At 43.2% G+C, this 24,930-nt stretch overlaps 1 protein-coding gene across 16 annotated transcripts in view; it reads left to right on the top strand.

Annotated features, from left to right (window-relative positions):
- Positions 1-24,930, top strand: part of LOC110969967 (NACHT, LRR and PYD domains-containing protein 12-like) — a 386,884-nt gene that overhangs the window by 55,001 nt on the left and 306,953 nt on the right. For 14 of the 16 annotated variants that reach the window (XR_007939128.1, XR_007939127.1, XR_007939129.1 and 11 more), the window contains exons 4-13: positions 1,357-1,412; positions 3,942-4,159; positions 4,443-4,702; positions 5,452-5,565; positions 5,686-5,827; positions 8,176-8,240; positions 9,747-10,029; positions 10,910-12,788; positions 12,866-13,039; positions 20,953-21,126. Coding sequence is in view for 13 of the 16 variants with exons in the window: in XM_051942206.1 (XP_051798166.1) it covers positions 1,357-1,412; positions 3,942-4,159; positions 4,443-4,702; positions 5,452-5,565; positions 5,686-5,827; positions 8,176-8,240; positions 9,747-10,029; positions 10,910-12,788; positions 12,866-13,039; positions 20,953-21,126 (3,365 nt within the window). In the remaining 3 variants the exon portion in view is untranslated. The remainder of the gene's footprint in view (positions 1-1,356; positions 1,413-3,941; positions 4,160-4,442; positions 4,703-5,451; positions 5,566-5,685; positions 5,828-8,175; positions 8,241-9,746; positions 10,030-10,909; positions 12,789-12,865; positions 13,040-20,952; positions 21,127-24,930) is intronic. The other 2 variants (XM_051942212.1, XM_051942204.1) reach the window with 2 other exon arrangements.

A 24,930-nucleotide genomic window follows, 5' to 3' on the forward strand; every position in this document is an offset into this window, starting at 1 on the left:
TACTGGTAAAATCCAAATAATATACATCCCTACCTACACTTGAGAAGGACTTTTTAGCGGTACCATGGTCTCTGGGCAAATCCATGCTTGCATTGGACACAGGCATCTTTCCAGCACAGCTTTCCAGTCTTTCGTTGCCCCTGTCCAAACTTTTTAAAACGTGTTGGTGGCAACAAATTTAGAAGGAACAAATATTTTTTGATAAACTGTAAAAAAAATCCTCTCTTTCCATTATGCTGTTTTTGTTCTGTTTTTAGTTATCAATGTGTTTTTTATTTGCATTTTCCAGTGTCTCAACTTCTGTGGAAATATCTGTCGTAGCTTTGTTCACTTCATGTGCTCCGCTGTCTCAGACTTTTGAGACATTTAGAGTTTACACATTTGTTGTTTGAGACCAAAAACTGAGCACGATTTTTTATTTTTTCAGAATTTTGAAACTTTTGTATCTTTTCAAACCTGGACATTTTCCTATTTTCACCATTAAAAAAAAAAAAGTAAAGGTCTCCCCTATGAATCCACTTTACAGGTTTAGTATATCCAGCTACGTATATAATCTCCACAGCCATAAAATGTAGTTAAGAAACAGGTCAAATTAATTCCAGACAGTCCAAATGATTGACTTCCTTGCTCCCTCAGAGGCAAAATCTTAACTTACTGGCCTTTGAAAAAGAACAAAAGTGAAAATTTTCTCACAAGGTCAGTGTTGAGGTCTGTAAAAATTGGTAGTTGATGTGCGTATGGCAGGCCGAGGTTCCAGTTTTTTGCTTTTAAACAACCCAAAATGGTTCATGAGTGTAATTTGCAGGACCTCTCGATCTGGTGTGCTTAGAGGTCTTTATATTGTTGTTGTATGTTCAAAGTTTTAGCTTGTGTCCATGTTGTCCTCGTGTTGATTATTGTTATCATGTGAGACGTATTTACCTGTTTATTTACTGATTGTGTCAGTACATACACTCAAACTGAACACTGAACAAAGAAATGAATAATAATAATAATAACTAAAGACATAATTGCAAGCCCTTTAACGATATACTTTGCCTTGTTTCACTACAAGGGAAGTGAAACAGGAGATAAATGCTGTAGTAATAAAACAGTCAAAGGACTCATCATTCTTCATTAGATTTATGTTTCATTGATGTAAGAATTTGGTTCCACTGCAGCACCAGACGGATTAGTTGATATCAAGCTGCATCACACTTCATCTTTATTTTTTCCAGTTTTGTCAGCTTGCAGTCATATACTTAATATTTAATTTATCACCTCAGTAAAGTGTGAACAGACAGGAATATGTGTTGGCTTTAAACATCTTGGTGATTTGTCAGAAAACACCTCATGTTGTTTGTTTCTGAATTCCAGATTTCATCAGTCTTCGAACCTGAAATGCAAACGGAGTCTACACAAATCTCATACAGGTGATAAACATATTGAAATCACTTTACACTGTTTCAAATGCTTTCAGTCTGTCACTCTTAGCAAACCTTTCTTCTGAAATACTCTGATAACCACATTACTGGTTCCACAGAAAGATCCTTCTAAGCTCTGTTTGAAGAAGCTGCTGTACTTTTAGCAGTAATTACCCACCTGATAAATGTGGATATTTCGGATTCATATATGTACTGATGTGACATGCTATCTGCAGTTGTCTTTTTTCTACCAGATCTTTATTATCAGGTCTTTGTAATTTTACAACAAAACACACTGTCACGGTTTGAGGACTGAACCCGAGCAGAGAACCATGCTACCAAGGCAGAAAAAAGGGTTTGAGGAGGTTTATTTATACGGAGGGCAAGTGGTAGTGAGGTGGAGAGCCAGGAGTGAGAGCGGGAGGGAGTGGAGGTGTGAGTCCGGGGTGGAAGCTCCGGGGATCAGCAGTCGTAAGTGGTGCCGCGGGGGAGCAGAGTGCAGCGGACGGTGAGCGAGCGGATGCCTGGAGGACGGCGGATGGTGAAGGAGCTGGAGGTGGAGAGTCACCAGAGGTGGGAGGAAGCCGCGCGCTGGTGGTCCGGGGGTGCAGGGGCGGCAGGTGGAGCCGGGAGGTGGCAGACGGATCCGGTGGAGCAGGAGGGAGCCAAGAAGGGGAACCGGAGGGGAACACGATCCCGGCGGGGTCCAGAGAGGGGATCAGAGGGGTTCCAGACAGGGCAGGAGGAGATCCGCGCAGCTGGGTCTTCTAGCAAAGAAGAGAGCAGAGAAAACAACGTTAGTTTTGCCTTTCCAAAACGCAGAGAGAATCAGCACGGCTAGAGAGAAACTAACTGTGCAGTCGAGTTTGACAATCTGGCGGAGTGTGGGAGGATGAACCGGTCTTTTATTGCTGGAGCATGTAATCAGTCGATGAACTGCAACTGCCTGGATTCTGGGGAGGGAAGCAAATTGGCAAGTGGAGGCAGCTGTGAGGCTTCACGCCACCTGGTGCAGAGCAGGAGAGAGAGGAAGGAGGTAGAGAGGAAAGAGGGAGAGAGGAAAGGGGGAGAAAGATGGGAAAAGGGGATTTGGATGCCAGGTGGGACAGGGGGATGAGGAGGAGGCCCTGACACACATGTATGCAAACACCTATACATTGCACCATTATAGCTCTTTATATATATCTGTCAAGAATTTCTTCACATAAAAAAAACAAGTTTTAAAAAATGTGTAAATAAACAATGGTTAAATAAATAAATGCAGAAATAAGATGTAAAAATTAGGTAAGTACTGTAGTGGTTGGCCATGCACAGCCTTAAAGGTTACCAGCATTTTAAAATGGACACAAGAATTGATGGGGAGCCGGTGAAGAAAGGACAGTGATGTGGGATCTCTGGTTAGTTTCATTGAAAGACAAACAGCTGCATTCGGGACTGTCTGAATACAATTTATCGAGGACTGATTAAAACAATTTAAAAGGGTATTACAATAATCTAAATTAGATTAAATAAAACCATGTAAAATCATCTCCAGCTCCACCTTGGATACCATGGGTTTTAACTTAGCTATGTTTAGCAGATGGAAAAAGAACAGGAACATATTGCCTGGCTGACATGGTTGTCAAGTGACAGAGACTGATCAGAAATCACACCTATATTTCTGATGTATGGGTTAACACAGTCTCTTAATGGCCCAATATACTGTTTAATGGATGGCATCCATTTGTCTGGAGCAATTATAAGAGCTTCTGTTTTACTAGTATTTACTTGAAAGCAGTTGTCTGGACATCCAGATTTGAATGTCCTACAAACAGTCATTTATGATGGATAATTTTCTGCTCTCTTTGGGTTTGAAAGAGTAATATAGTTGAATGTCATCAGCATACAGATGGTAAGAGATCCCACTAAATGGACTAATTATCTGACCAGGAGGCAGGAGATAAAGTGAGAGAAGTACTGGACCCAGGATAGAACCCTGTGAGACACCACAAGACAGAAGGGCTGTATCAGACATGAACTAGTCCACCAAAACAGACAACCTCCTGTGAGAAAGGCAGGATGAGAACCAGTCCAGGGCAGATCCTGAAATAGCCACCAACTGCTTTATCCAATCTAATAGGATACCATGATCCACAGTGCCAAAAGCTGAGCTGAGTTCAAGAAGTACTAATAAAGAGCATTTGCCATCATCTCCTGCCATCAGAATGTCATTAGTGGCTTTGATCATGGCTGATTCTGTTGAATGCAGTTTACAAAATCCATGTGAGTTAACCACATTTAAATTTTAACTTTTAACTGTAGCATCCACTGACATCATATGTACTGCAGTATGCAGCAAACTTGATTTAAAAACAAAACTATCTCCAGCGATTTTTGTTGTTTCTATTGTTTTCGTACAGTTTTTGTCCTGTTTTCTCTCACCTGTCAACATTAAGCGAAGTCTGATTGAGAACCACCCTTTATCAGTAGTAATAAAATATTTTAATTTCAGAGTTCCACAGGCTTGCTGTAGTTTTTCAGCCTTTCTTTGTCCTGCAGTTTCAGCTGTACTGGCCCAGGCGTGTTCCACTGTGCTGAGACTGGACTGGTATTCAAGACAATTCAAGGGGTGGAGCTGCAGTACAGGATCGTTAAATGGGATGAGAGATGTCTCAAAGCCACTGGCAAAGAAGCTGCAGGACCAGTGTTCGACATCCACTCTTCTAAGGATGCTGCAGTCCGTGAAATCCGCTTCCCACACTGTGAAACAAAGGATGGTAAGCAGTGTGCTGTCTGGCTGTTGAATCATTAACTTCAGATCTGTATTATTTCTGGTACATTGTTTAATTTGCTGCATTTAGTAAAAAGCAGTAAAACAAGATTGTCATGGAGTTTAGTTGTAGTACCAAATGCACACATCCAGACAGATGAATGACAGGATGGGAGTGAACTAGAGATCCCTGACATGTTCTGAAATTAATACCAACAGATTCATCTAAAGTAAAACTAATTAGGCAGAGATTCAGCAGCCTGAAGTTTAACATTTCTGTGCTCCTACAGCGCTGCGTATTGACGGCCTGCTGTCTGTTGCCCACATCACTAATCGTGGAATGAGCATCTTGAAGCCACTGCAGATCACTGACTCTCATGTGGCCATGGAGGTCACTCACCTCTCTCTTTTTGGCCTCATCTTGGATCCTGTTAATAGGCGACTCTCACTCCCAGTAAAGGGCCAAGTATTGCTGTTCCTCCGGCCTAAAATGAGAGGGCCTCAGACACTTGATGTGTTTCTGCTACAGAAAAATGTCCCTCCATCACAGGTAAAGTGAGCAAATGTGTGTCTCATGCTGTGGTTGTAATCAAAACCCAACTGAACTGTCAACCCCATCAACCTCGTCTATCTTTACTGGATACCAGTTGCTATATTGTCTCTGTTCTGGTGTCTTGGTCTCTGCTAACTGGTTACCAATGACTGTAGCACTCTTTCTTCTTTCCATTCTCCCTGGTAGGATCTGTTGTAGTTTTTCTGATGTCCATGAAGTGCAGGCGGAGAAGAAACATCCGTTGACACTGACTTGCTTAATAATAAGTTTATTATAAGGAAGAACAGCATCGATCAGACAGAGAGACTGTCTGGGAGAATCCAGCCAAATGAATCTCCCCGAACAGCAATCTGAGATCATATTTATATGTTTTGGACAAGTATGAGGTAATTGAAAGACATCCGGTCATGGAACAAGACCCTACAGAACAACCCCCTATCATTAAGACACCCAAAGAGTCATTCGAGCCCCAAGGAACAATTATCATTTCCTGGACATAATGATCCCCGATCTAATCACAGAAATGACTTCCTTCAGCAAAAAAACACATATCTATTCTAATAAGCAACATATATCTCAACATGTATCTCAGAGCAAATACTACAGATCCCAGGTTGATCAGACATGTTCTGTAATTCTCACCTCAAGAATTTTGCACAACATCTAACACTTTAAATACCACTGTAAATAAATAGAGTTGACTACTTGATCATTCACACTATGATAAATGTGTTCTTCTCTTGAAGGTTGCTGCCCAACAAGGAAAAGCAGAATACATCAAGATCCCAGTTAACTGTTTGTTCAGCTTTGGTTGGAGTTACAGTCTCCACTGTGAACAGGAAGTCTTGATACAGCCCGTGGTAAGTGAAATCTCACATGGTTATAAAGGAAATGACATTAAAACTGATTCACAGTCAGAGAGGAGAGTAGATAAACATTTATTTCTGCTGTCATCGTGATGTGTTTGTGTTGGTTTTCAGCATGCAAACTTTTGTTCACGTTTTGGACCCAATTTCCATCCAACATTTGAAGTTTTCCTGACGACCAATCTTGATGTAGTGACTTTGATCATCAAAGACCAAGAGGGGACAGAAATCTGGAAATGTGATGTTCATCTGAAAGGTAAAGATTTCACCGTCCTGCAGCAGGCCGATAACTGATATTTGGAGCTGATATTTATTTACAGTAAATTTTCTTTTTCTTATTCTTCATGTCTCCAACACAGAAGACACATTACTGATCAACAACCAGTAGAAAACTAAACCACACAAAAACTGCACCCCAATTTTGGACATAAAATATGAATATAATTAAAGTCAAAATGAGTTCAGGAACTGCAGAAAATAGCCCTGAGATTCATCCTAAACACACTTTGTCCATGAGGACAACCAAAGCCAAAACACTGCAGTTGGTGTCTCCAGCCTTAGTTTAAGGCCTCATCCACACTAATGTGGACATTTTCTAAGAAAGATATCTTCACACTAAACAAACTACACTTAAAAAGTACACAACCATCATTTTGCACATCTGTACAGATGACTACAAAGAAAGGATTGACATGTATGAGTGGACTGGTTGGACTGGTATTTGTCATTGTTTTAGGTTTTAGGTTTTCCTGAAGAATGTAGAGATAATCCTCCTTATTCCATTATTCCATTTACTTTGTGTAAAGCTCCAGTTTCACAGAGCATGATATTGCCACCTACATGCTGGATGATACACTATATTGCCAAAAGTATTTGCTCACTCATCCAAATAATCAGAATCAGGTGTTCCAATCACTTCCATGGCCACAGGTGTATAAAATGAAGAACCTAGACATGCAGACTGCTTTTACAAACATTTATGAAAGAATGGGTTGCTCTCAGGAGCTCAGTGAATTCCAGCGTGGAACTGTGATAGGAAGCCACATGTGCAACAAATCCAGTCGTGACATTTCCTCGCTCCTAAACATTCTGCAGTCAACTGTCAGCTGTATTATAAGAAAGCGGAAGTGTGTGGAAACGACAGCAACTCAGCCACGTAAACTGATGGAGCGGGGTCTGTGGATGCTGAGGTGCATAGTGACAAGAGGTGGCCAACTTTCTGCAGAATCAGTCGCTACAGACCTTCAAACTTCATGTGGCCTTCAGATTAGCTCAAGAACAGTGCTTCAGCAGAGAGCTTCATGGAATGGGTTTCCATGGCCGAGCAGCTGCATCCAAGCCGTACATCACCAAGTGCAATGCCAAGCGTGGGATGCAGTGGTGTAAAGCACGCTGCCGCTGGACTTTAGGGCAGTGGAGACGCGTTATCTGGAGTGACCGATCGTGCTTCTTCATCTGGAAATCTGACGACCAGTCTGGGTTTGGCGGTTGTCAGGAGCACCATACTTGTTGGACTGCATTGTGCCAAGTGTAAAGCTTGGCGGGGGATTATGGTGTGGGGTTGCAATACAGTGCAGATTTGCTGTTGTTGGGGTTAAAGGCCTCACCTTCTCTCCTCCAAACATATTTCTGCTTAGTTTTTGTTCCACCTGACCACAGAACTTTCCTCCAAAGGCTTTTTCTTTGTCCATATGATCAGTGGAGCTTTAAGGTTCTGCTTGTAGAGGAAGAAGAACTTTCTTCTTTATGGATCCTCTAGAACCCTGTGGACACTGACAGATGTGTTCCAGCAGCTTCTCATTCATTCAGACCTGCTTTCTCATGATTTTTGGTTGACTCTTGACCATCCTGACCAATGGTCTCTCAGCAGCAGGTGGTACTGTTTTCTTCCTGATGATGGCAGTAACACAACTAGACCATGAACTTTATGCAAACAGCTGTTTGTACAGATGATTTTGGATCTGAAGATGCTTTGAAAAGGCTCCAAGTCACTATCCTGACTGGTTTGAGTAAATTATTTGCTTTTTCAGGCCGGAGCAGTGCAGACTACCGCAGTAATGTTTGTGGCTGCATCTAATGTTCTCTATCCCTGTTTAAATTTGCTCAGAGGACATCAGCTGTAAGCACTCCAGAGAAATTAGTCAGAAAATTTGCTTAACACAACTTTCTACATCATCAGCACTGATAATTCAAGGTGCTGTATGTATATTTTTGATTCAGCAGGTTTAGTCATGTTCACAGAAAACCTGTAACAAACCTGTGAAAGAACCAAAAATGTCTTGTTTTTTGTTACAACGGAGGATGCTGGGAAAAGAACAGGCCTGAAGCATGGATTATCATGAGCATGGACCCCAAACACAAACTTACCACGGGCCCCTACCGACCGAATCAGATAGCAGGGCTACAGACACACTGTGTGACCCCACTAAGGACAGAGTTTGGTCTTAAAATAACAGTGGGAGACCTGCAGCCACACTGTTTTAACTTTGAACCTTATGTATCCTAATGCACAACCAAAAAAATATGATGGTTTAAGACAACTCCTCAGCAGATATTTCAATGTGTCCAGTCAGGTTTCTGATGCTGTTTGTGTTCTTCCATCAGGTGCCTCTAACGTTGAACTGGAACCAAACACAGCCGACACAGAGCCGGACCCAAAGCAGAAGAAGGTGAGAGAAAAATAACTTTACACTGATATTTCAGACAGTTTTCAGGGATCAACGTACAGCAGGTAACAGATAACAGTTCATACAGTTGTGTAGCAGTGGCTCTGGTGTGATCAGCCATTTCCAGTTTACAGAGCTTCCAGATTACAGACACACATTGATGGTCTCTGTCCATCACTGTGTGTCCATTACGGATTGGTTCTGAGTTTCGATATTAACTAGTACTGCTATGGGATTGGGTCTGTAATTCATTACTGTTGGGCTTCTTGACAAATGATGCAGTTATTGGTATTTGTAGCATGTGTTGTCCAACTTTTCTTCATGCTAATGTAGAACACAACCGTACCCTAATAATGACGAAGGTACCAGGGTCGGGTGATGAGGAATGACACTGCATTGTTGTTTTGACGAGACATTATTGTGAAAGACTTAGAGCCCATTCACTGCAGTGGAGTCAAAAGATTTTAGGTATGTTAGACAGCTGTGTATAAGTAGGCTAAGTAAATGATGAAGTTGTTTTCAGGCCTCCGAAACAACATCGGATAGTTTTCTCCACAGTTCTTAGACAAAAACTGTTGATGTGTGGGATAAATACTACAGAAGAGAAAGCCTTAAGTTCTCCTCTCCGTTGTTCTGGTCACTTTTTCTTTGTTAACCATTTCTGTTTGCTTCAGAGATGCTCAAGGAGAACTATTTCTGTTTTGTTCCCAAACTCTACAATTCACTTAGTTTGTGCAGCTCAGCTCAGTCTAAGAATCAGCTGCATGATAAGTCCCACAGAAGGCTCTGTCAGTTTGTGGGAATAATTTGTCAAAGGATATTTGAATGGGCAGAATCAATAAGAAGTCATTCAAGAAGTTGAGTTGCCCAGTTTGTGTTAAAAATAATCAGATTTTTTTTTCTGAGTTTTTCTTGTCATGTCTTTATTTTCTGAACCAAATTACAGAGAGGAGTATCGATAAGCAGTGCCAGTACTGGTAAAATATGTGGAGTCCGTCAGAGACATTTACTGCAGTAATGAGCTGTTCAGTAGCAGTCAGTGTTTGGTCTGGACTCTGAACAGGCTCAGTATAAAAGTATAAAACCTGATATGAGGCTCTGATCCTTGGACTCCATTCTGACTCTGATCCTGGACTCCATTCTGACTCTGATCCTGGACTCCAGTCTGACTCTGATCCTGGACTCCAGTCTGACTCTGATCCTGGACTCCAGTCTGACTCTGATCCTGGACTTGTTCTGTGAAGGATCAGAGTTCATGTTTATTTGGAGCCTCTGTTGGTCAAAGTGTAATAATGTGGGATCATCTTTGTGTTGTGGTCCAGTGACTGCAGAGTGACTTCCATGAGTATTATTTAACAGACAGCAGTGAGCGCCCCCTGCTGGTTCCTCTCAGTATTGCTGTCAGTGATCCTGTAGGATTAACTACAGTCCTGCTGCTACACAACAACCTCCAGCACAACAACAACTCAACTGTTCATTAACTGCTGACATATTCTTTGACTTTATCAGGGAGCCACGATGACATCAGAGGTCCTCAAAAACATTCTGGATGATCTGGATGATGATGAGCTGTCTACATTCCATGGGTTCCTGCAGCAGCCCAACATTGTTGAAGGCCTCCCAGCCATCAGAGAGAACCAACTACAGATACCAAAAAGATGCGAAACTGTGGATTTGATGGTGGAGACTTATGGAGATCAAAGAGCTGTGCAGATGACCAGGGTGGTTTTAGAGAAGATCCACAGGAATGATCTGCTGCAGAAGTTGCCTGCCAGCAGCTCAGGACCAGAAGGTCAGTCACAAGACAAGAACAACATGATATCATTACAGTCAGAAAGATGCACGATGGTGCTGCCACAGTTTGATAGAGTTCAGGTTCTGTCAGTTTTTCCTGAGTCCACATGGAAGGTCAGTTCCTCTGTAAAATCTACTGATCAACCCTACTGACTGAATGCTGTCCCCTGCTGTTTGAACCTTGATAGAACACCAAAATTAGTTCTGTATGAGCTGACCTTCTGTGGAAGCAAAGCATGTCCCATCTGTGCTCACCAAATTATGAGCCAATCAGACAGTTTCTGAAGATTCTTCATTCATTTTGTTTAGCTGGGAGTGGTCCTGCAGTTTCCAACCAGAGGGAAGCTGACCAATCAGTTCCCAGGAAGGACAGAGCAATGCTGTTGAAGCAACTGCATTTCAAATCACAAACCTTTTCGTTTAAATACATACTACAGTTGACCTCACAAACTATTCACTATGTCCTGCAGTGTTCATACAATTAGAACATACTACTTCATAATATGGAGCCTTAAACTCTGACTATCCCAGTCTGTAGTAATGTTTATGTTTATGTTTATTCATTTGGATCCCCATTAGCGACAGCATAAGCTGCAGCTATTCTTCCTGGGGTCCTAAAAAATTACAATGACATACAATTCTAAAAATACAATCACTCAGTTAATCAAACAATAAAATATTTCACATTTAAATAATAATAGTAATGTGGTGTCATCTGACTCTGAGCTCTCAGCAGCTCAAACTTATTTCTGTTTCCACGACACACTGTAACGTGCTATGACTGTTCATAGAATGTCGGTCTGAAGGTTGTTTTTCCAACAACAGCAGAGGTTTCTGTAGACACACACCTCACATTGTTCCCTTCATGTTTGACACAGATGAAACTGTTCCGGTACCAGAACCACGTCACATCAGATATTACCAACAGACACTTCAATCAAACTTCGATACGTTTAAGGTTACAACAGAGGGGTGGGCAGCAGATAAGCAGCTTCTGGTTGATGTCTACACAGAGCTGTACATCACAGCTGGCCGTGACGTGCATGTCAACACACAGCATGAGGTTCTGCAGATTGATAAGGTGTGGAAGCCATCAGACACAGAAACACCTATCCAACCCAGAGAAATTTTCAAGCATCCTTCTGGAAAAGACATACCCATCAGAACAGTGCTGACCAATGGAATTGCAGGGATTGGAAAAACATTCCTCGTGCGCAAGTTTATTTTGGACTGGGCTGAAGAAAGAACCAATCAAGATGTGCATCTTATTTTCCCATTCACTTTCCGTGCCCTGAATTCACTGCAGGGAAAAGAGTTTGGTTTGGCAGAGCTCATTCATGTCTGTATCCCAGAAACTAAAGACGTCACAGTGGAGGCTCTGAATTACATCTTTACAGCTCTGCAATCATCAGGAAACAGCAGCTACCAAAAGAGCAGATTCAAACTGCTGTTTGTGTTTGATGGACTGGATGAGAGTCGCCTGCATCTGGACTTTGGTGTTGACCACATTCGCTCCCTGGATGTAACAAAGTCAACTAAAATAGAAGTCCTGCTGAAGGAACTTATCAGTGGGAAACTGTTGCGTTCAGCTCGCCTCTGGATAACCACACGACCTGCAGCAGCCAATCAGATCCCTCCTGACTGTGTGGACATGGTGACAGAGGTCAGAGGGTTCACTGACCCACAGAAGGAGGAGTACTTCAGAAAGAGATCCAGAGATGAGGAGCAGGCTGACAGCATCATCTCCCACATGAAGAAGTCACGAAGCCTCCACATCATGTGCCACATCCCAGTGTTCTGCTGGATCACTGCTACAGTCCTGGAGGAGCTGCTGGAAACCAGAGAGGGAGGAGAGCTGCCCAGAACCCTGACTGAGATGTATGCAGAGTTTCTAAAATTTCAGATTGATCACACAAAAGGAAAGTACAGTCAAGAGAAGGGCATTCCGTATATTAAGTCATTAGCTAAACTGGCTTTTGAACAGCTGCAAAATGGCAACCTGATCTTCTATGAGAAAGATCTGAGAGAAAGTGGCATCGATGCGAGTGAAGCCTCAGTGTACTCAGGAGTGTTCACACAGATCTTCAAAGAAGAGCGAAGACGGGAACAGAAAGACAAGATGTTCTGCTTCATTCATCTGAGTGTTCAGGAGTTTCTGGCTGCTCTTCATGTCCATCTAACTTTCATCGAGTCTGGAATCAACCTGCTGGACAAAGAACAAACGGCACACTCTCAGGTGCAGACAGACACTCTCATGTACAGACGTATGGACAGGCGTTTCTGGTGGACTGACGCTACAACAGATTTCTACCAGAGAGCAGTGGACGAGGCCTTACAGAGTCCAAACGGACACCTGGACTTGTTCCTGCGCTTCCTCCTGGGTCTGTCATTGCCGAACAATCAGAATCTCCTACGAGGCTTGTTGACACAGACAGGAAGTAGCTCACAGACCAATCAGGAAACAGTGGAGTACATCAAGGAGAAGCTCAATGAGAATATGTCTGTAGAGAGAAGCATCAATCTGTTTCACTGTCTGAATGAGCTGAACGATGTTTCTCTAGTGGAGGAGATCCAACAGTCCCTGAGATCAGGACGTCTGTCCACAGATGGACTGTCTCCTGCTCAGTGGTCAGCTCTGGTCTTCATCTTACTGTCATCAGAAGAACATCTGGACGTGTTTGACCTGAAGAAATACTCTGCTTCAGAGGAGGCTCTTCTGAGGCTGCTGCCAGTGGTCAAAGCCTCCAACAAAGTTGTGTAAGTAGTTGGAGACTGAAGATCCTTTTTCATTTTGCTGCTGTTTCATCAGTGTCATCTGCTTTTTGTCTCTTCAGACTGAGTGGCTGTTTTCTGTCAGAGAGAAGCTGTGGAACTCTGTCCTCAGTCCTCAGCTCCCAGTCCTCCAGTGTGACAGAGCTGGACCTGAATAACAACAACCTGCAGGATTCAGGAGTGGAGAGTCTTTCTGCTGGACTGAAGAGTCCACTCTGTAAACTGGAAGCTCTCAGGTCAGGACTCATCAACCTGTTCAGCTGATGACCATTTAAAATGTGTTTTTATTCATGATGAACAGAAAAGCTGAGGTGGGAGGTTTTCTGTATTTGCATGACTCAGATCAGTTGTGTTCAGTGGTGGCTGGTGGTGAAATTTGTTGGATGGGCTAACAAATGCATAATATCGATTAAATGGTTAATCATTAGTGCTCTACATCAACACTCTCACTCACTCACTCACTCACTCACTCACTCACTCACTCTCTCTCTCTCTCTCTCTCTCTCTCTCTCTCTCTCTCTCTCTCTCTCTCTCTCTCTCTCTCTCTCTCTCTCTCTCTCTCTCTCTCTCTCTCTCTCTCTCTCTCTCTCTCTCTCTCTCTCTCTCTCTCTCGCACACGCACACACCACTACAAAACGTGTTCCAACTGCAACGACTGCCCACAGATAGCCTGCTGCAACTGTCTTATTCCAACTGTTTGGCGACATGTAGTGCAAAACGCCTTCAGTACAACAGATGACCTCAGCAAAAACAAGGTGTCACAGTCCTTTAACAGGTCAACATGGGCCTACCTTATTTGAAAATAAGCTCACATCAATGGCCTTTCTGGAATGCAAACAGGTTAATCACCATGTCATTGAAGTCTGGTAATTTTTGGATGAAGTCCTTCTCGATAGACAGCGTGGCAAGTGTGTTCAATCTGTCCTGCCCCATCGTACTTCGGAGAAACGATTTAATCCTCTTGAGCGTACTGAAGCAGCTCTCTGACTCTGCCGATGTCATCGGAGTTGTTATGGCTATTTGTGTTAATTTCAGTGTCTCAGAAAAAGTGCTCTGAAAGTTGTTCTTTGTCAGCATCCTCAAAAGTGACAAAGCCGACTTTAACCCCGCAAACTCCGCATTACTGTACATCACAGTCAGCTCACCTTTCAATTTCTCTTTGCAGATCATTGGAAAATGTTCACTTGCGATGTTCAGCTGCTTCTGTGGGAAGTCAATCTTAAACAACGGAAACAGTTCAGGGTCAATAAGCTCAAAAGACTGTAAGTGTCGGGCCTTTCCAAAGCGAGACTTTGATTGCTCCATCATTATTTCACAGCACTGTGCAGCCACTGAAACATTCTCGGACCGCCGCCGCCTCCGCGGGGTTGCTGCAGCAGCTGTGTCTGCATCTGGATGTACCTGGGTGTCATCAGCGGTCAGCTTTTCCTTCAGCTATGGAGCAGGAAAAATTCTCCAGGGCCTGCCTTGTTTTGAGAGAGTCAGTGCTTCGTTTCTGAAGGATGCGGTATAGGATATCCACATGTAGGAGAGCAGAGTGAAAAAATGATAAAAAAGAAAAGGAAGTTCACATCAGCCAGCATTGTGGACAGGCCCTGGGCTTGTTGGATTGAGACGCTGTCCCATGATTCATTGTTCCGGATTTTTTCAAAACACTGTTTCAAAGTGTCCTGATGTTCAAACACGGTGTGGACAGTGCAACTTTTAAAGTTCCACCTTGTTTGTCCTGAGGCTGGGATCCTCCTGCCGCACACTTCATCCAGGACTGCAGTTCTCTTTGGTGACTTGGAGAAAAATGTAGCAAACGCCGAGATGTTGGCAAAAAATATTCTGACGGGTGTGATTGATGAGCAAGCCTGTTGCATGACCAGGTTTAACTGGTGGGCATAACAGTGCACAAAGTGCACGTGAAGGAATGTTTCCTTTAATCTGGCCTGCAGGCCTGATGATGCGCCGCTCATCACAGCTACTCCATCATAAGTCTGTGTGATCAGTTTGTTTTCCAGTTTATGTGGCTGGAGCTTTTCCTTCAGGAGTTTTTCAAGTCCCTCTGCAGTTCTGTCCACTAAGAGTGAGAATCCGAGAAACCTTTCCACAACAGAGCCTTCAGTGATGTACCTGAGCACAATTATGCACTGGCTCACACATGCCACATCAGTTGTCTCATCAGCTTGCAGAGCCACAAATGCTGTGTGCGATATTTCATCAGTCACTTTTTTTCATAAACAGCTAACATATAAGCAAGCAACTCATTTTGGCTAGTCTTGGACGTGTACTTTGCAACTTGTGTTTGACAGGTGATCTGCTAACTGGCTATCTAAAAAAGAAAATTGGTCAACCAGGTCCAGAAATACGCTGTGTTTGGTTGAAGTGGGGGATTCGTCAGACCCCCGTAAAGCTAGCTTGTGTGCTCCACAAAATTTAATACAGTCCACAATCCTTGATAATGAATGTCTATTTTTTTTCCCCAGCTCGTTGTGCCTCTGTACAGCAATGCGGTGGCCCTCATCCAGCTGACAGGCGATGTTCACCTTTTCTAACATGGACAGCTTGATGCTGTTTCCGATGTGACTTGTGCTGGATTCATGTTTTCTAATTTTGCCCAACAAATGTTTCAATTCCCCAATTCCTTTTTCAGTCCATGCGGTATCTCCTCCAAAAAGTAAGCATGGGAAACAGAAAAGTGAATTCTTAGCTACACTCGCCGTTAGCCAGTCCTTTCTGTCAAACCAAGTCACGCAAAACTTACGATTTTGTCGTTTGTCCCGTTGAGTTATTTGAACATCTTTTGGCCGATGTGATCCCAGTCTCTTAACTTCCAGCTTTTCCTCCAAAGACATTGAGGAAAATGGACACGAAAGCAAATAATCCACCTCGTTTATGCTAACGCCCGCCATAGCTTAACCTTTTCTCCCTCCGTCCCAACTCTGACACAAATAGCAGCACCGCTCTGTCAACTCGCTGCTATTGATCAAAGTCAAGGCCTGTGGGCTGCCTGAAGTTAGCCCAAATGATCAGTAAATCACGGGGCGGGACATGACACCTGTCAATCACTTTCAAAAACGAAATGAATGAAAGCCAACGCTGTGTTAACTCGCTGCTATTGGTCAAAAGTCAGTGGCCTGTGGGCTTCTTGAAGTTAGCCCAAATGATCAGTAAATCATGGGGGCAGGACATGACACCTGTCAATCACTTACAAGAACGAAATGAATGAAAGCCAACGCTGTGTTAACTCGCTGCTATTGGTCAAAAGTCAGTGGCCTGTGGGCTGACTGAAGTTAGCCCAAATGATCAGTAAATCACAGGGGCGGGACATGACACCTGTCATTCACTTACAAGAATGAAATGAATGAAAGCGGACTGTATCTGCTGGGGCTGGGTGGCGAGGTTGTGCATGGCTTTATATGTATACAGAAGGATTTTGAACATGATGCGGAAATCGACCGGGAGCCAGTGAAGCTGCTGGAGGACGGGGGTGATGTGGTGAAAGTAGGGAGTACGGGTAATGATACGGGCTGCAGAGTTTTGGACCAGTTGGAGTTTATGGAGGGATTTTTGGGGGACACCAAAGAGGAGGGAATTACAATAATCAATACTGGAGGTGACAAGGCTGTGAACTAGAATGGCCATGGTATGAGGGGTGAGGGAGGGGCGGAGACGATTAATGTTGCATAAATGGAAATAAGCAGACCGAGTGATGTTATTAATGTGGGAGTGAAAATAAAGTGAGCTGTCGAGGATGACACCCAGACTCTTTACCTGAGAGGAGGGGGACACTGTGGAGCTGTCTATGGTGAGAAAGAAACTGTCAGCTTTGGATAGGGTGGATTTAGTGCCAACTAGAAGTAGTTCAGTTTTATCACTATTAAATTTGAGGAAGTTTGCAGTGAGCCAGGATTTGATCTCAGAAAGGCAGTGGGTGAGGGAGGAGGGAGGGAGGGTGGAGTTAGATTTACTGGAAAGATGGAGCTGGGTGTCATCCGTGAAGCAGTGAAAGTGGATACCATATTTACAGAAGATATTGTCAAGGGGGAGGAGGTATATGATGAAGAGGAGGGGCCCCAGGACAAAGCCCTGGGGCACACCAGAAGTGACAGGGGAGGGCTGTGAGGTGAAGGACTTGAGCTGAATGAACTGAGTGCGGCCAGTGAGGTCGGAGTGAAACCAGTGAAGGGGGGTGTGAGTGATGCCGATGGAGGAAAGTCTACTGAGGAGGATGGGATGAGAAACGGTGTCGAAGGCCGCACTCAGATCAAGGAGGATGAGTATTTGGAGTAAACCGGAGTCAGATGCCATAAGGAGGTCATCTGTAATCTTAATCAGGGCTGTTTCAGTGCTGTGGCGTGGATGGAAGCCGGACTGGTATTGTTCATAGAGGCAGTTTTGTGTGAGATGGGTGTGGAGCTGAGAGGCAACAATTTTCTCTAGGATTTTGGAGATGAAGGGAAGGTGAGAAATGGGGCGGAGGTTATTAAAATTATTGGGATCTGAACCAGACTTCTTAAGGATGGGGCTGACAGCTGCAGATTTGAAGTGAGTGGGAACAATACCAGAGGACAGTGAGGAATGGATGATGGCTGAAATGATGGGGAGCAGAGAGGGGAGGCAGGATTTGACCAGGGCTGTTAGCAGGGGATCCAGTTGGCATGTGGAAGGCTTGGACATGATGATAAACTCAGAAATTACTGAGGGATCAGGGAGTTCAAAAGTGGAAAATGGATGACGGGGGAGAAAGTTCAGAGGAGGGGAGGGGTGAGGTAGTGATGTTGGTGGATTTTTATGACCTTTTCATTGAAGAACTGGAGGAGAGAATTACAGGTGTCGTGGGAGTAGAGGTGGGGGAGGGGGGGTAGGGAGTCGGGGGTTGGATGAGGCTATTGAAAACGGAAAAGAGAGTCCTTGTGTTGCCTACATTTGAGCAGATGAGTCCAGAGTAGTATTGGGATTTAGCTAGAGAGATGGAGTCCTTGTAATGAGATAGCTGAGCAGTATACATGTCTTTTGGATGGTGAGACCACATTTCCTGTAAAGTCTTTCAAGCTGTCGATTTTTGGACTTGATGGCACTGAGATCGGGAGTGAACCAGGGAGTAGACCAAATGAAGTAAACAGAGCGGATTTTGACAGGAGCGAGCCAGCTGAGAATGTTAGTGAGGCTGTTATTGTAAAGGTTGATCAGATCGTCAGGGGTGGAGGAAGAGTCTGGTTTCAGTTTGGCAATGGAGGATGAGAGGGAGTCAGTTTTAATGGCCGTGATGTTACAGAATGCGACGGCACGGGGGGTCTTAGAGATGGAGAGATGGAGGGTGACATCAAATGAGAGGAGGAAATGGTCCGTAATAAGGAGCTGATCAGCAGTACAGTTGGAGGGGGTGAGACCGGAGCAACAAATTAAGTCCAGGATGTGTCCTTTTATGTGTGTGGGGAAGTCAGAGAACTGCTGAAAACCAAAACTGTCGAGCGATTACGAGAAGTCTTTGGTGAGGGGGAGAGCAGTATTGTCCATGTATATGTTGAAATCTCCCTGCAGAATTACATTTGGGGAGAGAGAGGAAAGGTGGGTGAGAAGGCCACAGAATTAATTTAAAAAGTCAGTGTGCGGCTTGGGGATAGACTGTGGCGATGATTGTAGGAGTGGATCCGGAGATTTGACAAGCGAGGCATTCTATTGATGAGAGAGGAGGCAGAGAAACTGGAACGACCTTCCACTTCTCGTGATACAGTATCGCGAGACGCCCTCTGCGACCGGAGCCGCGAAGTTTGCAAATGTAAACAAACCGCGGAGGAGTGGAGTTATTAAGTTGGGGGAAGTCACCAGGTATTTGCCAAGTCTCATTTAAACAGAGAAAATCAAGCTTACAGTCAGTAAGGAGATCCTGGAGGAGATGGCCTTTGCTGTGAGAGAGCAGATGTTCAGCAGACCGCAGCTGACGTCTGTGTTGTCGCTGGAGAGAGGAGCATTAGCCGGTCTAGCCAGGCGGGCTGACACACTGTGGTTGACAGACCGGCCGGTGTTTCTGGGTGGTCGGCGAGTGGAGGACCAGAAGGAGGTAATCCCTTTGGAGCCAGTGAAGTGGAAACCCAGTACCTCGGGGGTTGCGGAACGCTGATGTCCGGGTGGAGAAGCAGAGCTGCCGGAGGAGATCTGGACTGCTGGAAGTGAAGCCTGAGAAGCTCTGCCGGCGAAAATTGGAGTAGTCCCTCCACCGGTAGATGGAGGAGAACCAGGACAGTCCAGACCAGTAGGGACCACACAAAAGCCCTACTAGCCAACATAGCGAAACGGTGGAGAAAGCCAAAGACGTGGAGCCGGGTGGTGAGCCAAGCAGGTAGGCAATAGTTAGCCTGCTATCACAGCAGTATGGGGCTATGCCAGCAAAAATGAGGAACATCAGGCGGTAGAGGAGGGTTAAGATTCCCAGTCGAGTAGAGAAACGGTTGGAATGTGGCTGGAGAACCGTAAAAAACTCTTAAAAGTTGCCAGTGAGTAGTGGCAGCCAAATGCGCCAGCATTCACTCAACCGGAAGTCTCTTCATGTTCACACTTGAACTTGTTTTGTGGATCTTCTCCAGTTTGTTTTCTCCTGACTAGATCCTTGCTTGTGCTGTTTCTCCTCTGAGATGTTCGTGTCTTTGGATAAAAGCGTCTGCTGAATAAAACTGTAGAATGTTCAGTTTGTTCAATGACTGAACTCGGTGCAGTTCAGCTGGTGGACAGTTGTACTGTTGTTCACATTCTTATTTGAGGTTGAGGTTCAATTCTTTCTCACCATTGGAGCCCAAACAGCCACTGAAGCAATGTTGCCTTCAGTCTTCACTGAGATCAAAGTGATCCTCAGTTCAGATCCTCTTGGGTTCACCTCCTCAGATGTTGTGGACCCTGATCCCATCACTCCCAACTCTGTCTTCACCAGGTGGCAGGACACGTCCCTACCTCAGGTGATTGTTTATGAGGAACTGAGATTTTGGGTTGAAGATAGTGACAACATACTCAGATACTGGCTGAAGATTTCTGGAAAGACTTCCTGGAACAGCAGCTTCCAGGACTCCAGGTCTGTCAAAAATGATGGAGTGAAGCAGCAGCCCTCCAGGTGAGGACTGTCATCATGGCTGTTGATAAGCAGTGTCCTCATGTCCTCTGGTCTGTGGGTAAGGTCAGTCCAGTCTTCCTGCTGCCGATGGCTGAGTCCCATCAACTGAAGTCTTGGTGAAAGATAGAACATCCATTCCACCTGTGGTGAAGTTCATGGTCTCTCTGCTCTCTCTGAAGAGGAGCAACACCCTTATAGGGACCCTATTACACTTTTTAGATGTAAGGCTGTTAAAAGGTTGTTGGTTCCTTTCAGACTCCAGGGACTGAGAGCCAATCACTGGGCAGCAGAGTGTCTCCTGAGACTGAGAGTGAATGAGGAGTCCAGACTTCATCAAGAGTGGAGATTAACAGTTTCAACACGAGTTTGGAGATCCTTAGTTTGGTTCCTGTGGGATTTATGTGACAGTGAAAATCAAAGCCTGAGTCTCAACAGCACAAGTAGAAGTGAAGGAACCTGAAGAACAAGGACTGGAGATTAGAAGATGTTTGTTCTGACCAACTTTGGGGTATTTTAAAAACAAAAGTAGAGCAACACAAACCCTCCATCAAAGAGAAGATGAAGACATAGTCTCTGAAGATGGTGGAACATCTCTGCAGAAATGTGGTTTCTTCATGCTGAGGAGGAATAAATGTGTCATCAAAAATAAAGGTGGACATAGAAAGTAGTGAAAAAGTCCAACATTCTAATGACAGTAATGAACTTTTATTGGATTTATTTCTTACTGTTTGGCCTGTATTCTTCATTTAGTAAACCTAAACTGTCTGTTTTTTTTAATTCGATCAAATACTTCACTGCTCAGCTTTAAAGTAATCCGATTACTGTAATGTGCTACACTTTGGATTATTTTCACATTTAAAAAATATTGCAGAGGACTGTCCTCACCACTTCTGTATTCTGGACATAGTGGGATATATTTGTTGTTAAATTCACTGCTATCTTTACAACATGACAGAAAATAGTGGACTTCATGTATTGCTTCTTTTCTTCTCTTTGTCTGAAGATATTTTTCATTTTCCTGCTGTTTCATCAGTATAATCTGCTTTTTTTTCGCTTCAGACTGAGTGGCTGTAATCTATCAGAGAGAAGCTGTGGAGCTCTGTCCTCAGTCCTCAGCTCCCAGTCCTCCAGAGTTAAAGAGCTGGACCTGAGTAACAACAACCTGCAGGATTCAGGAGTGGAGAGTCTTTCTGCTGGACTGGAGAGTCCACACTGTAAACTGGAAGCTCTCAGGTCAGGACTCACACTTTGAAACTGATGACCATTTAAAATGTGTTTTTATTCATGATGAGCAGAACAGCTGAGTTGGGAGGTTTCTGTATTTGCATGACTCAGATCAGTTGTGTTACTGACCTTTAGCATTAGTTTCTCTTAATGAGGCCTCTTCCACTACAGGAACTTAAGATTCAGATATATTTTATTCATGCTCAAAGAAAGATGCATATATTCTACCAAAGCAGTTTACAACAGATGTACATGAAAGAGAACCCCAGGGAAGCAACAATGCTTATAGTTATTGGAACCAAGCAACCAAAAACATCATCACCCACATTCCCCTCATCCCAACTCCATCAGCATACACCACACACACACATATACAGACAGCATCTTTTCCAAACAATACATGATTTTGTTGGAGATTATACATAGGAAGAGAATAGTGTTAGTTTTGAAGGCAGAAAAGGACTGTGATAGTTTAATGAACCTATCTATCTCATTCCTGCAAGCAAAACTCAGGCTGGTATATTCAAGTTTACACTTCTTCTCCAATATATATAGTATTTTTTCCTGGTGTTACGAGTGTGCAGGGGACGGGAGATTGAGATGAGCTCACATAAACGTTTAAGTTGGTTGATAACCTGATGCATAATACATGCATTGCGATAGATGTTAAAATCAGAAAGCCTCAGGAGATCAAGAGAGGAAAATAGGGCCAGAAGGAGCTGCATAAGCCCTTGCCCTTGCTCCTGAAGGAGGCGGTCGCACTTTTCTTCTCTCCGTCTCTCTCTGTGTCTTCTCCCCCACATCCTTATGTTTCTGCTTGCTGCATACTTTGTCTCGTCTCGTCCGTCAAGGCCGCCACCAGCAGCTTCCCAACAGCAACGCACAGGGGTTGGAATCCCATGCATGCAGCGCGCCACCCATGGCAGCAGCAGCTGGATGAGTGACTGACTACTGAGCTGAGCTCCCCGTCCCATTACCCTTCACCCTTACCCCAGTTAACCTTGTCTATTGTTATGCTTTGTCTGTTGCGGGTTTGTTTTTTTTCAGGTTCCTTCTCAATTTGAATTTTCCCAACCTTGGAGGCTTCATTTTGTTTAATGAACCTTTTTTTTTTATTATTTTACCCTCGGCCACCCTCACCAAATGTCTCTTCTTTTTCTTTTCTTTCTCATTTCCTACATACAGGTGGCGCGCTTACGGCGCAGCAGCCGGAGCTGCCATTGGCAGGGCAGCTCAAATGTAATTTCGTTGTATACTAAAGTGTGCAATGACAATAAATTCTCTGATTCTGATTCTGATTCAAGTAAAAGCACAAATTATTTTCTTTTGTAAAGAGTATAGTTTGATGAGATGACCTGGAAAAGTGTTACACCATATTATATTACAACAGCTAATAATTAGTTCAGTGATGTATCGATACAGAGTAAGAAGAGCAGACAGTGGGCGATAATGTCTTAGTTTAAAAAATAAATCACAATATTTTGACAGTTTGTTGATTAACACATCAATGTGGTACCTAAAATTAAGAAATCCATCAAAGTGGATACCAAGAAATTTTGTAGAATTGTAGAAACTGGTGAATATTTATTTTGTATATCAGCAGATAATATTATGGAGAAGTGGACGGTAACATCAGTGATCATCACGCCAGATGTTAGGCGATGACTGTGGATATTAGTGATGATGTTGCTAAAGGTAGACTGTGTGCAGTTTGTGATTCTAGTATCAATTGTAGGGAAAAAGAGGATGAATAAATTATATTTAGGAATTCAAGTTGGACAGTATTGTCCTTAGCAATGTCAATGTTGAAGTCATCTAGAATAACACACTCCTTCTTGCTGTCATTAATATGATAAAGAAGTTTGTCAAATTTCAGCAAGAAAGTATTGAGGTCAGAATCAAGGGGACAATGGATAACTCCAACTATAAGAGTTTTTGCATAATTCAAAGTTGGCTTTATAAATAGGGATTCAGAATGACCATCACCAATATCCAGATCTTCATGGATCACAGCAGTAAGCTTTGAATTTGTGTATAGACATACACCATCACCATTCCTATTTAATCTATTATTATTAATTCAAGTGTAGCCATCAGTACTTAAGGTATCCAAATGAGAAGTCTCATGAAGCCAGGTCTAGCTACAACCCACAACCTCAAAGCCACAGTCAGTGATGGACAGAAGGGAAATTAGCTCAGCCTGATGTTTTTTTAGACTTCTGGTGTTTATGTGCAGCAAGTTGTGAGTATTGGTAGAATTTTTTACTTGGTCTGGAGAGAAGCTCCTACAAGTTATCCCATCAACAATATCACAGCATTGTTGATCATCAACAACTATGAAAGAACCTTCAAACCCCATTGGATGCAGACATTTTATCTTCCATGCGCAAAGACATTAATTTGTTGAGTCCCATTCATAGCAGATAAGCAAAGAAATAACAACCATAAAATAAAATAGAAGACAAAATCAAGTCCTTAATCCAGTCTCAGAAATTAACTGAGTTGGAACAAAAGATGAAGGCATTGATCCACAAAAAATGGGAATAAATAAAGGTCCTTATCAGTGGTCAAAGAAAAACAGACCAGAAAGTCAATAGTATAAAGATGAATGTAAAAACAAAAAGAAAAAAAGGAGAAAACTGAAAAATAAAGGAAATAGTCCTTTTTGTGTAGCTCTTTCTAGGTAAATTGTATCATAAACAATATCTGTTTATAATGGTCAGTATCTTTGAGCTCCCTTTCCATTATTATTGTGGATTCTTCTGGGGTGGATCCATTCAACCGTATTAACACTTTGCAGTTCCTGGTTGCTTTTATTTTGTTAAGTTTCTGGAGGTTGCGGGCTGCTCGGGCGATCTCAGCATTTTTAGCTGTCAAGTGCTCATTCAGGTAAACAAGCTGATCCTTTTAATTTCTTCCCCTGCATCATCAGCTCAACTTTAAGCTTTCGGTTTACAAACCTAACAATGAACGCAGGTTTAGCGTTGTGGTCCGTACTAGGTAGGGTATGGCACACAGCAATATTGTTAATGTCAAGGTGGATGTATTTGCTTTTGAGAAAGTTTATAACTTGCATTTCAAGCAACTATGGGTCTTCAATGTTGGCGTCCTTACCGCTTCTTTCTGCGGCCGCAGCTTTGGCATAAGACCGTGGTTTGGCATTTATAATGTTCCAGGTCATTTATCTTTCGCTCAAGAACTGCGATTTGAGCATCATTTTCCTTCACGAGATTCTTCAGTAATTTCACTTCAGTCATCAGTTCCATGAGCGTTGTCTGCTGCCTTGAGATTCGATAGAGCTCCTTGGACATAAATCTCAGAGATTTGCGTATCTCCTCCATGTTGTCTTCAACATGTGGATGACTGAGGCCCAACTTTGGGGTATTTTAAAAACAAAGGTAGAGCAACACAAACCCTCCAACAAAGAGCAGATGAAGACATAGTCTCTGAAGATGGTGGAACATCTCTGCAGAAATGTGGTTTCTTCATGCTGAGGAGGATTAAATGTGTCATTAAAAATAAAGGTGGACAAAGAAAGTAGTGAAAAAATCCAACATTCTAATGACAGCAATGAAAGATGTACTGACCTTTATTGGAATCATTTCTTACTGTTTGGCCTGTATTTATGATTTATTAAATCTTTTGTGATCAAATGTTTATTGATTTTTAACAGACAACAGTTAAGACAGACGAGAAAGGAAATGGAAATAAAATAAAATAAAATAAATCCATCGATAGGAATAGCATAGTAGATTACTGCCTCTGTTGTTTTTGTTTTCACCCTGTTAACCCCCTTTCCCCCACCCTACTCCC

The sequence above is a fragment of the Acanthochromis polyacanthus genome, chromosome 22, assembly GCF_021347895.1.
Source record: "Acanthochromis polyacanthus isolate Apoly-LR-REF ecotype Palm Island chromosome 22, KAUST_Apoly_ChrSc, whole genome shotgun sequence".
Taxonomy (NCBI): Eukaryota; Metazoa; Chordata; class Actinopteri; family Pomacentridae; genus Acanthochromis; species Acanthochromis polyacanthus.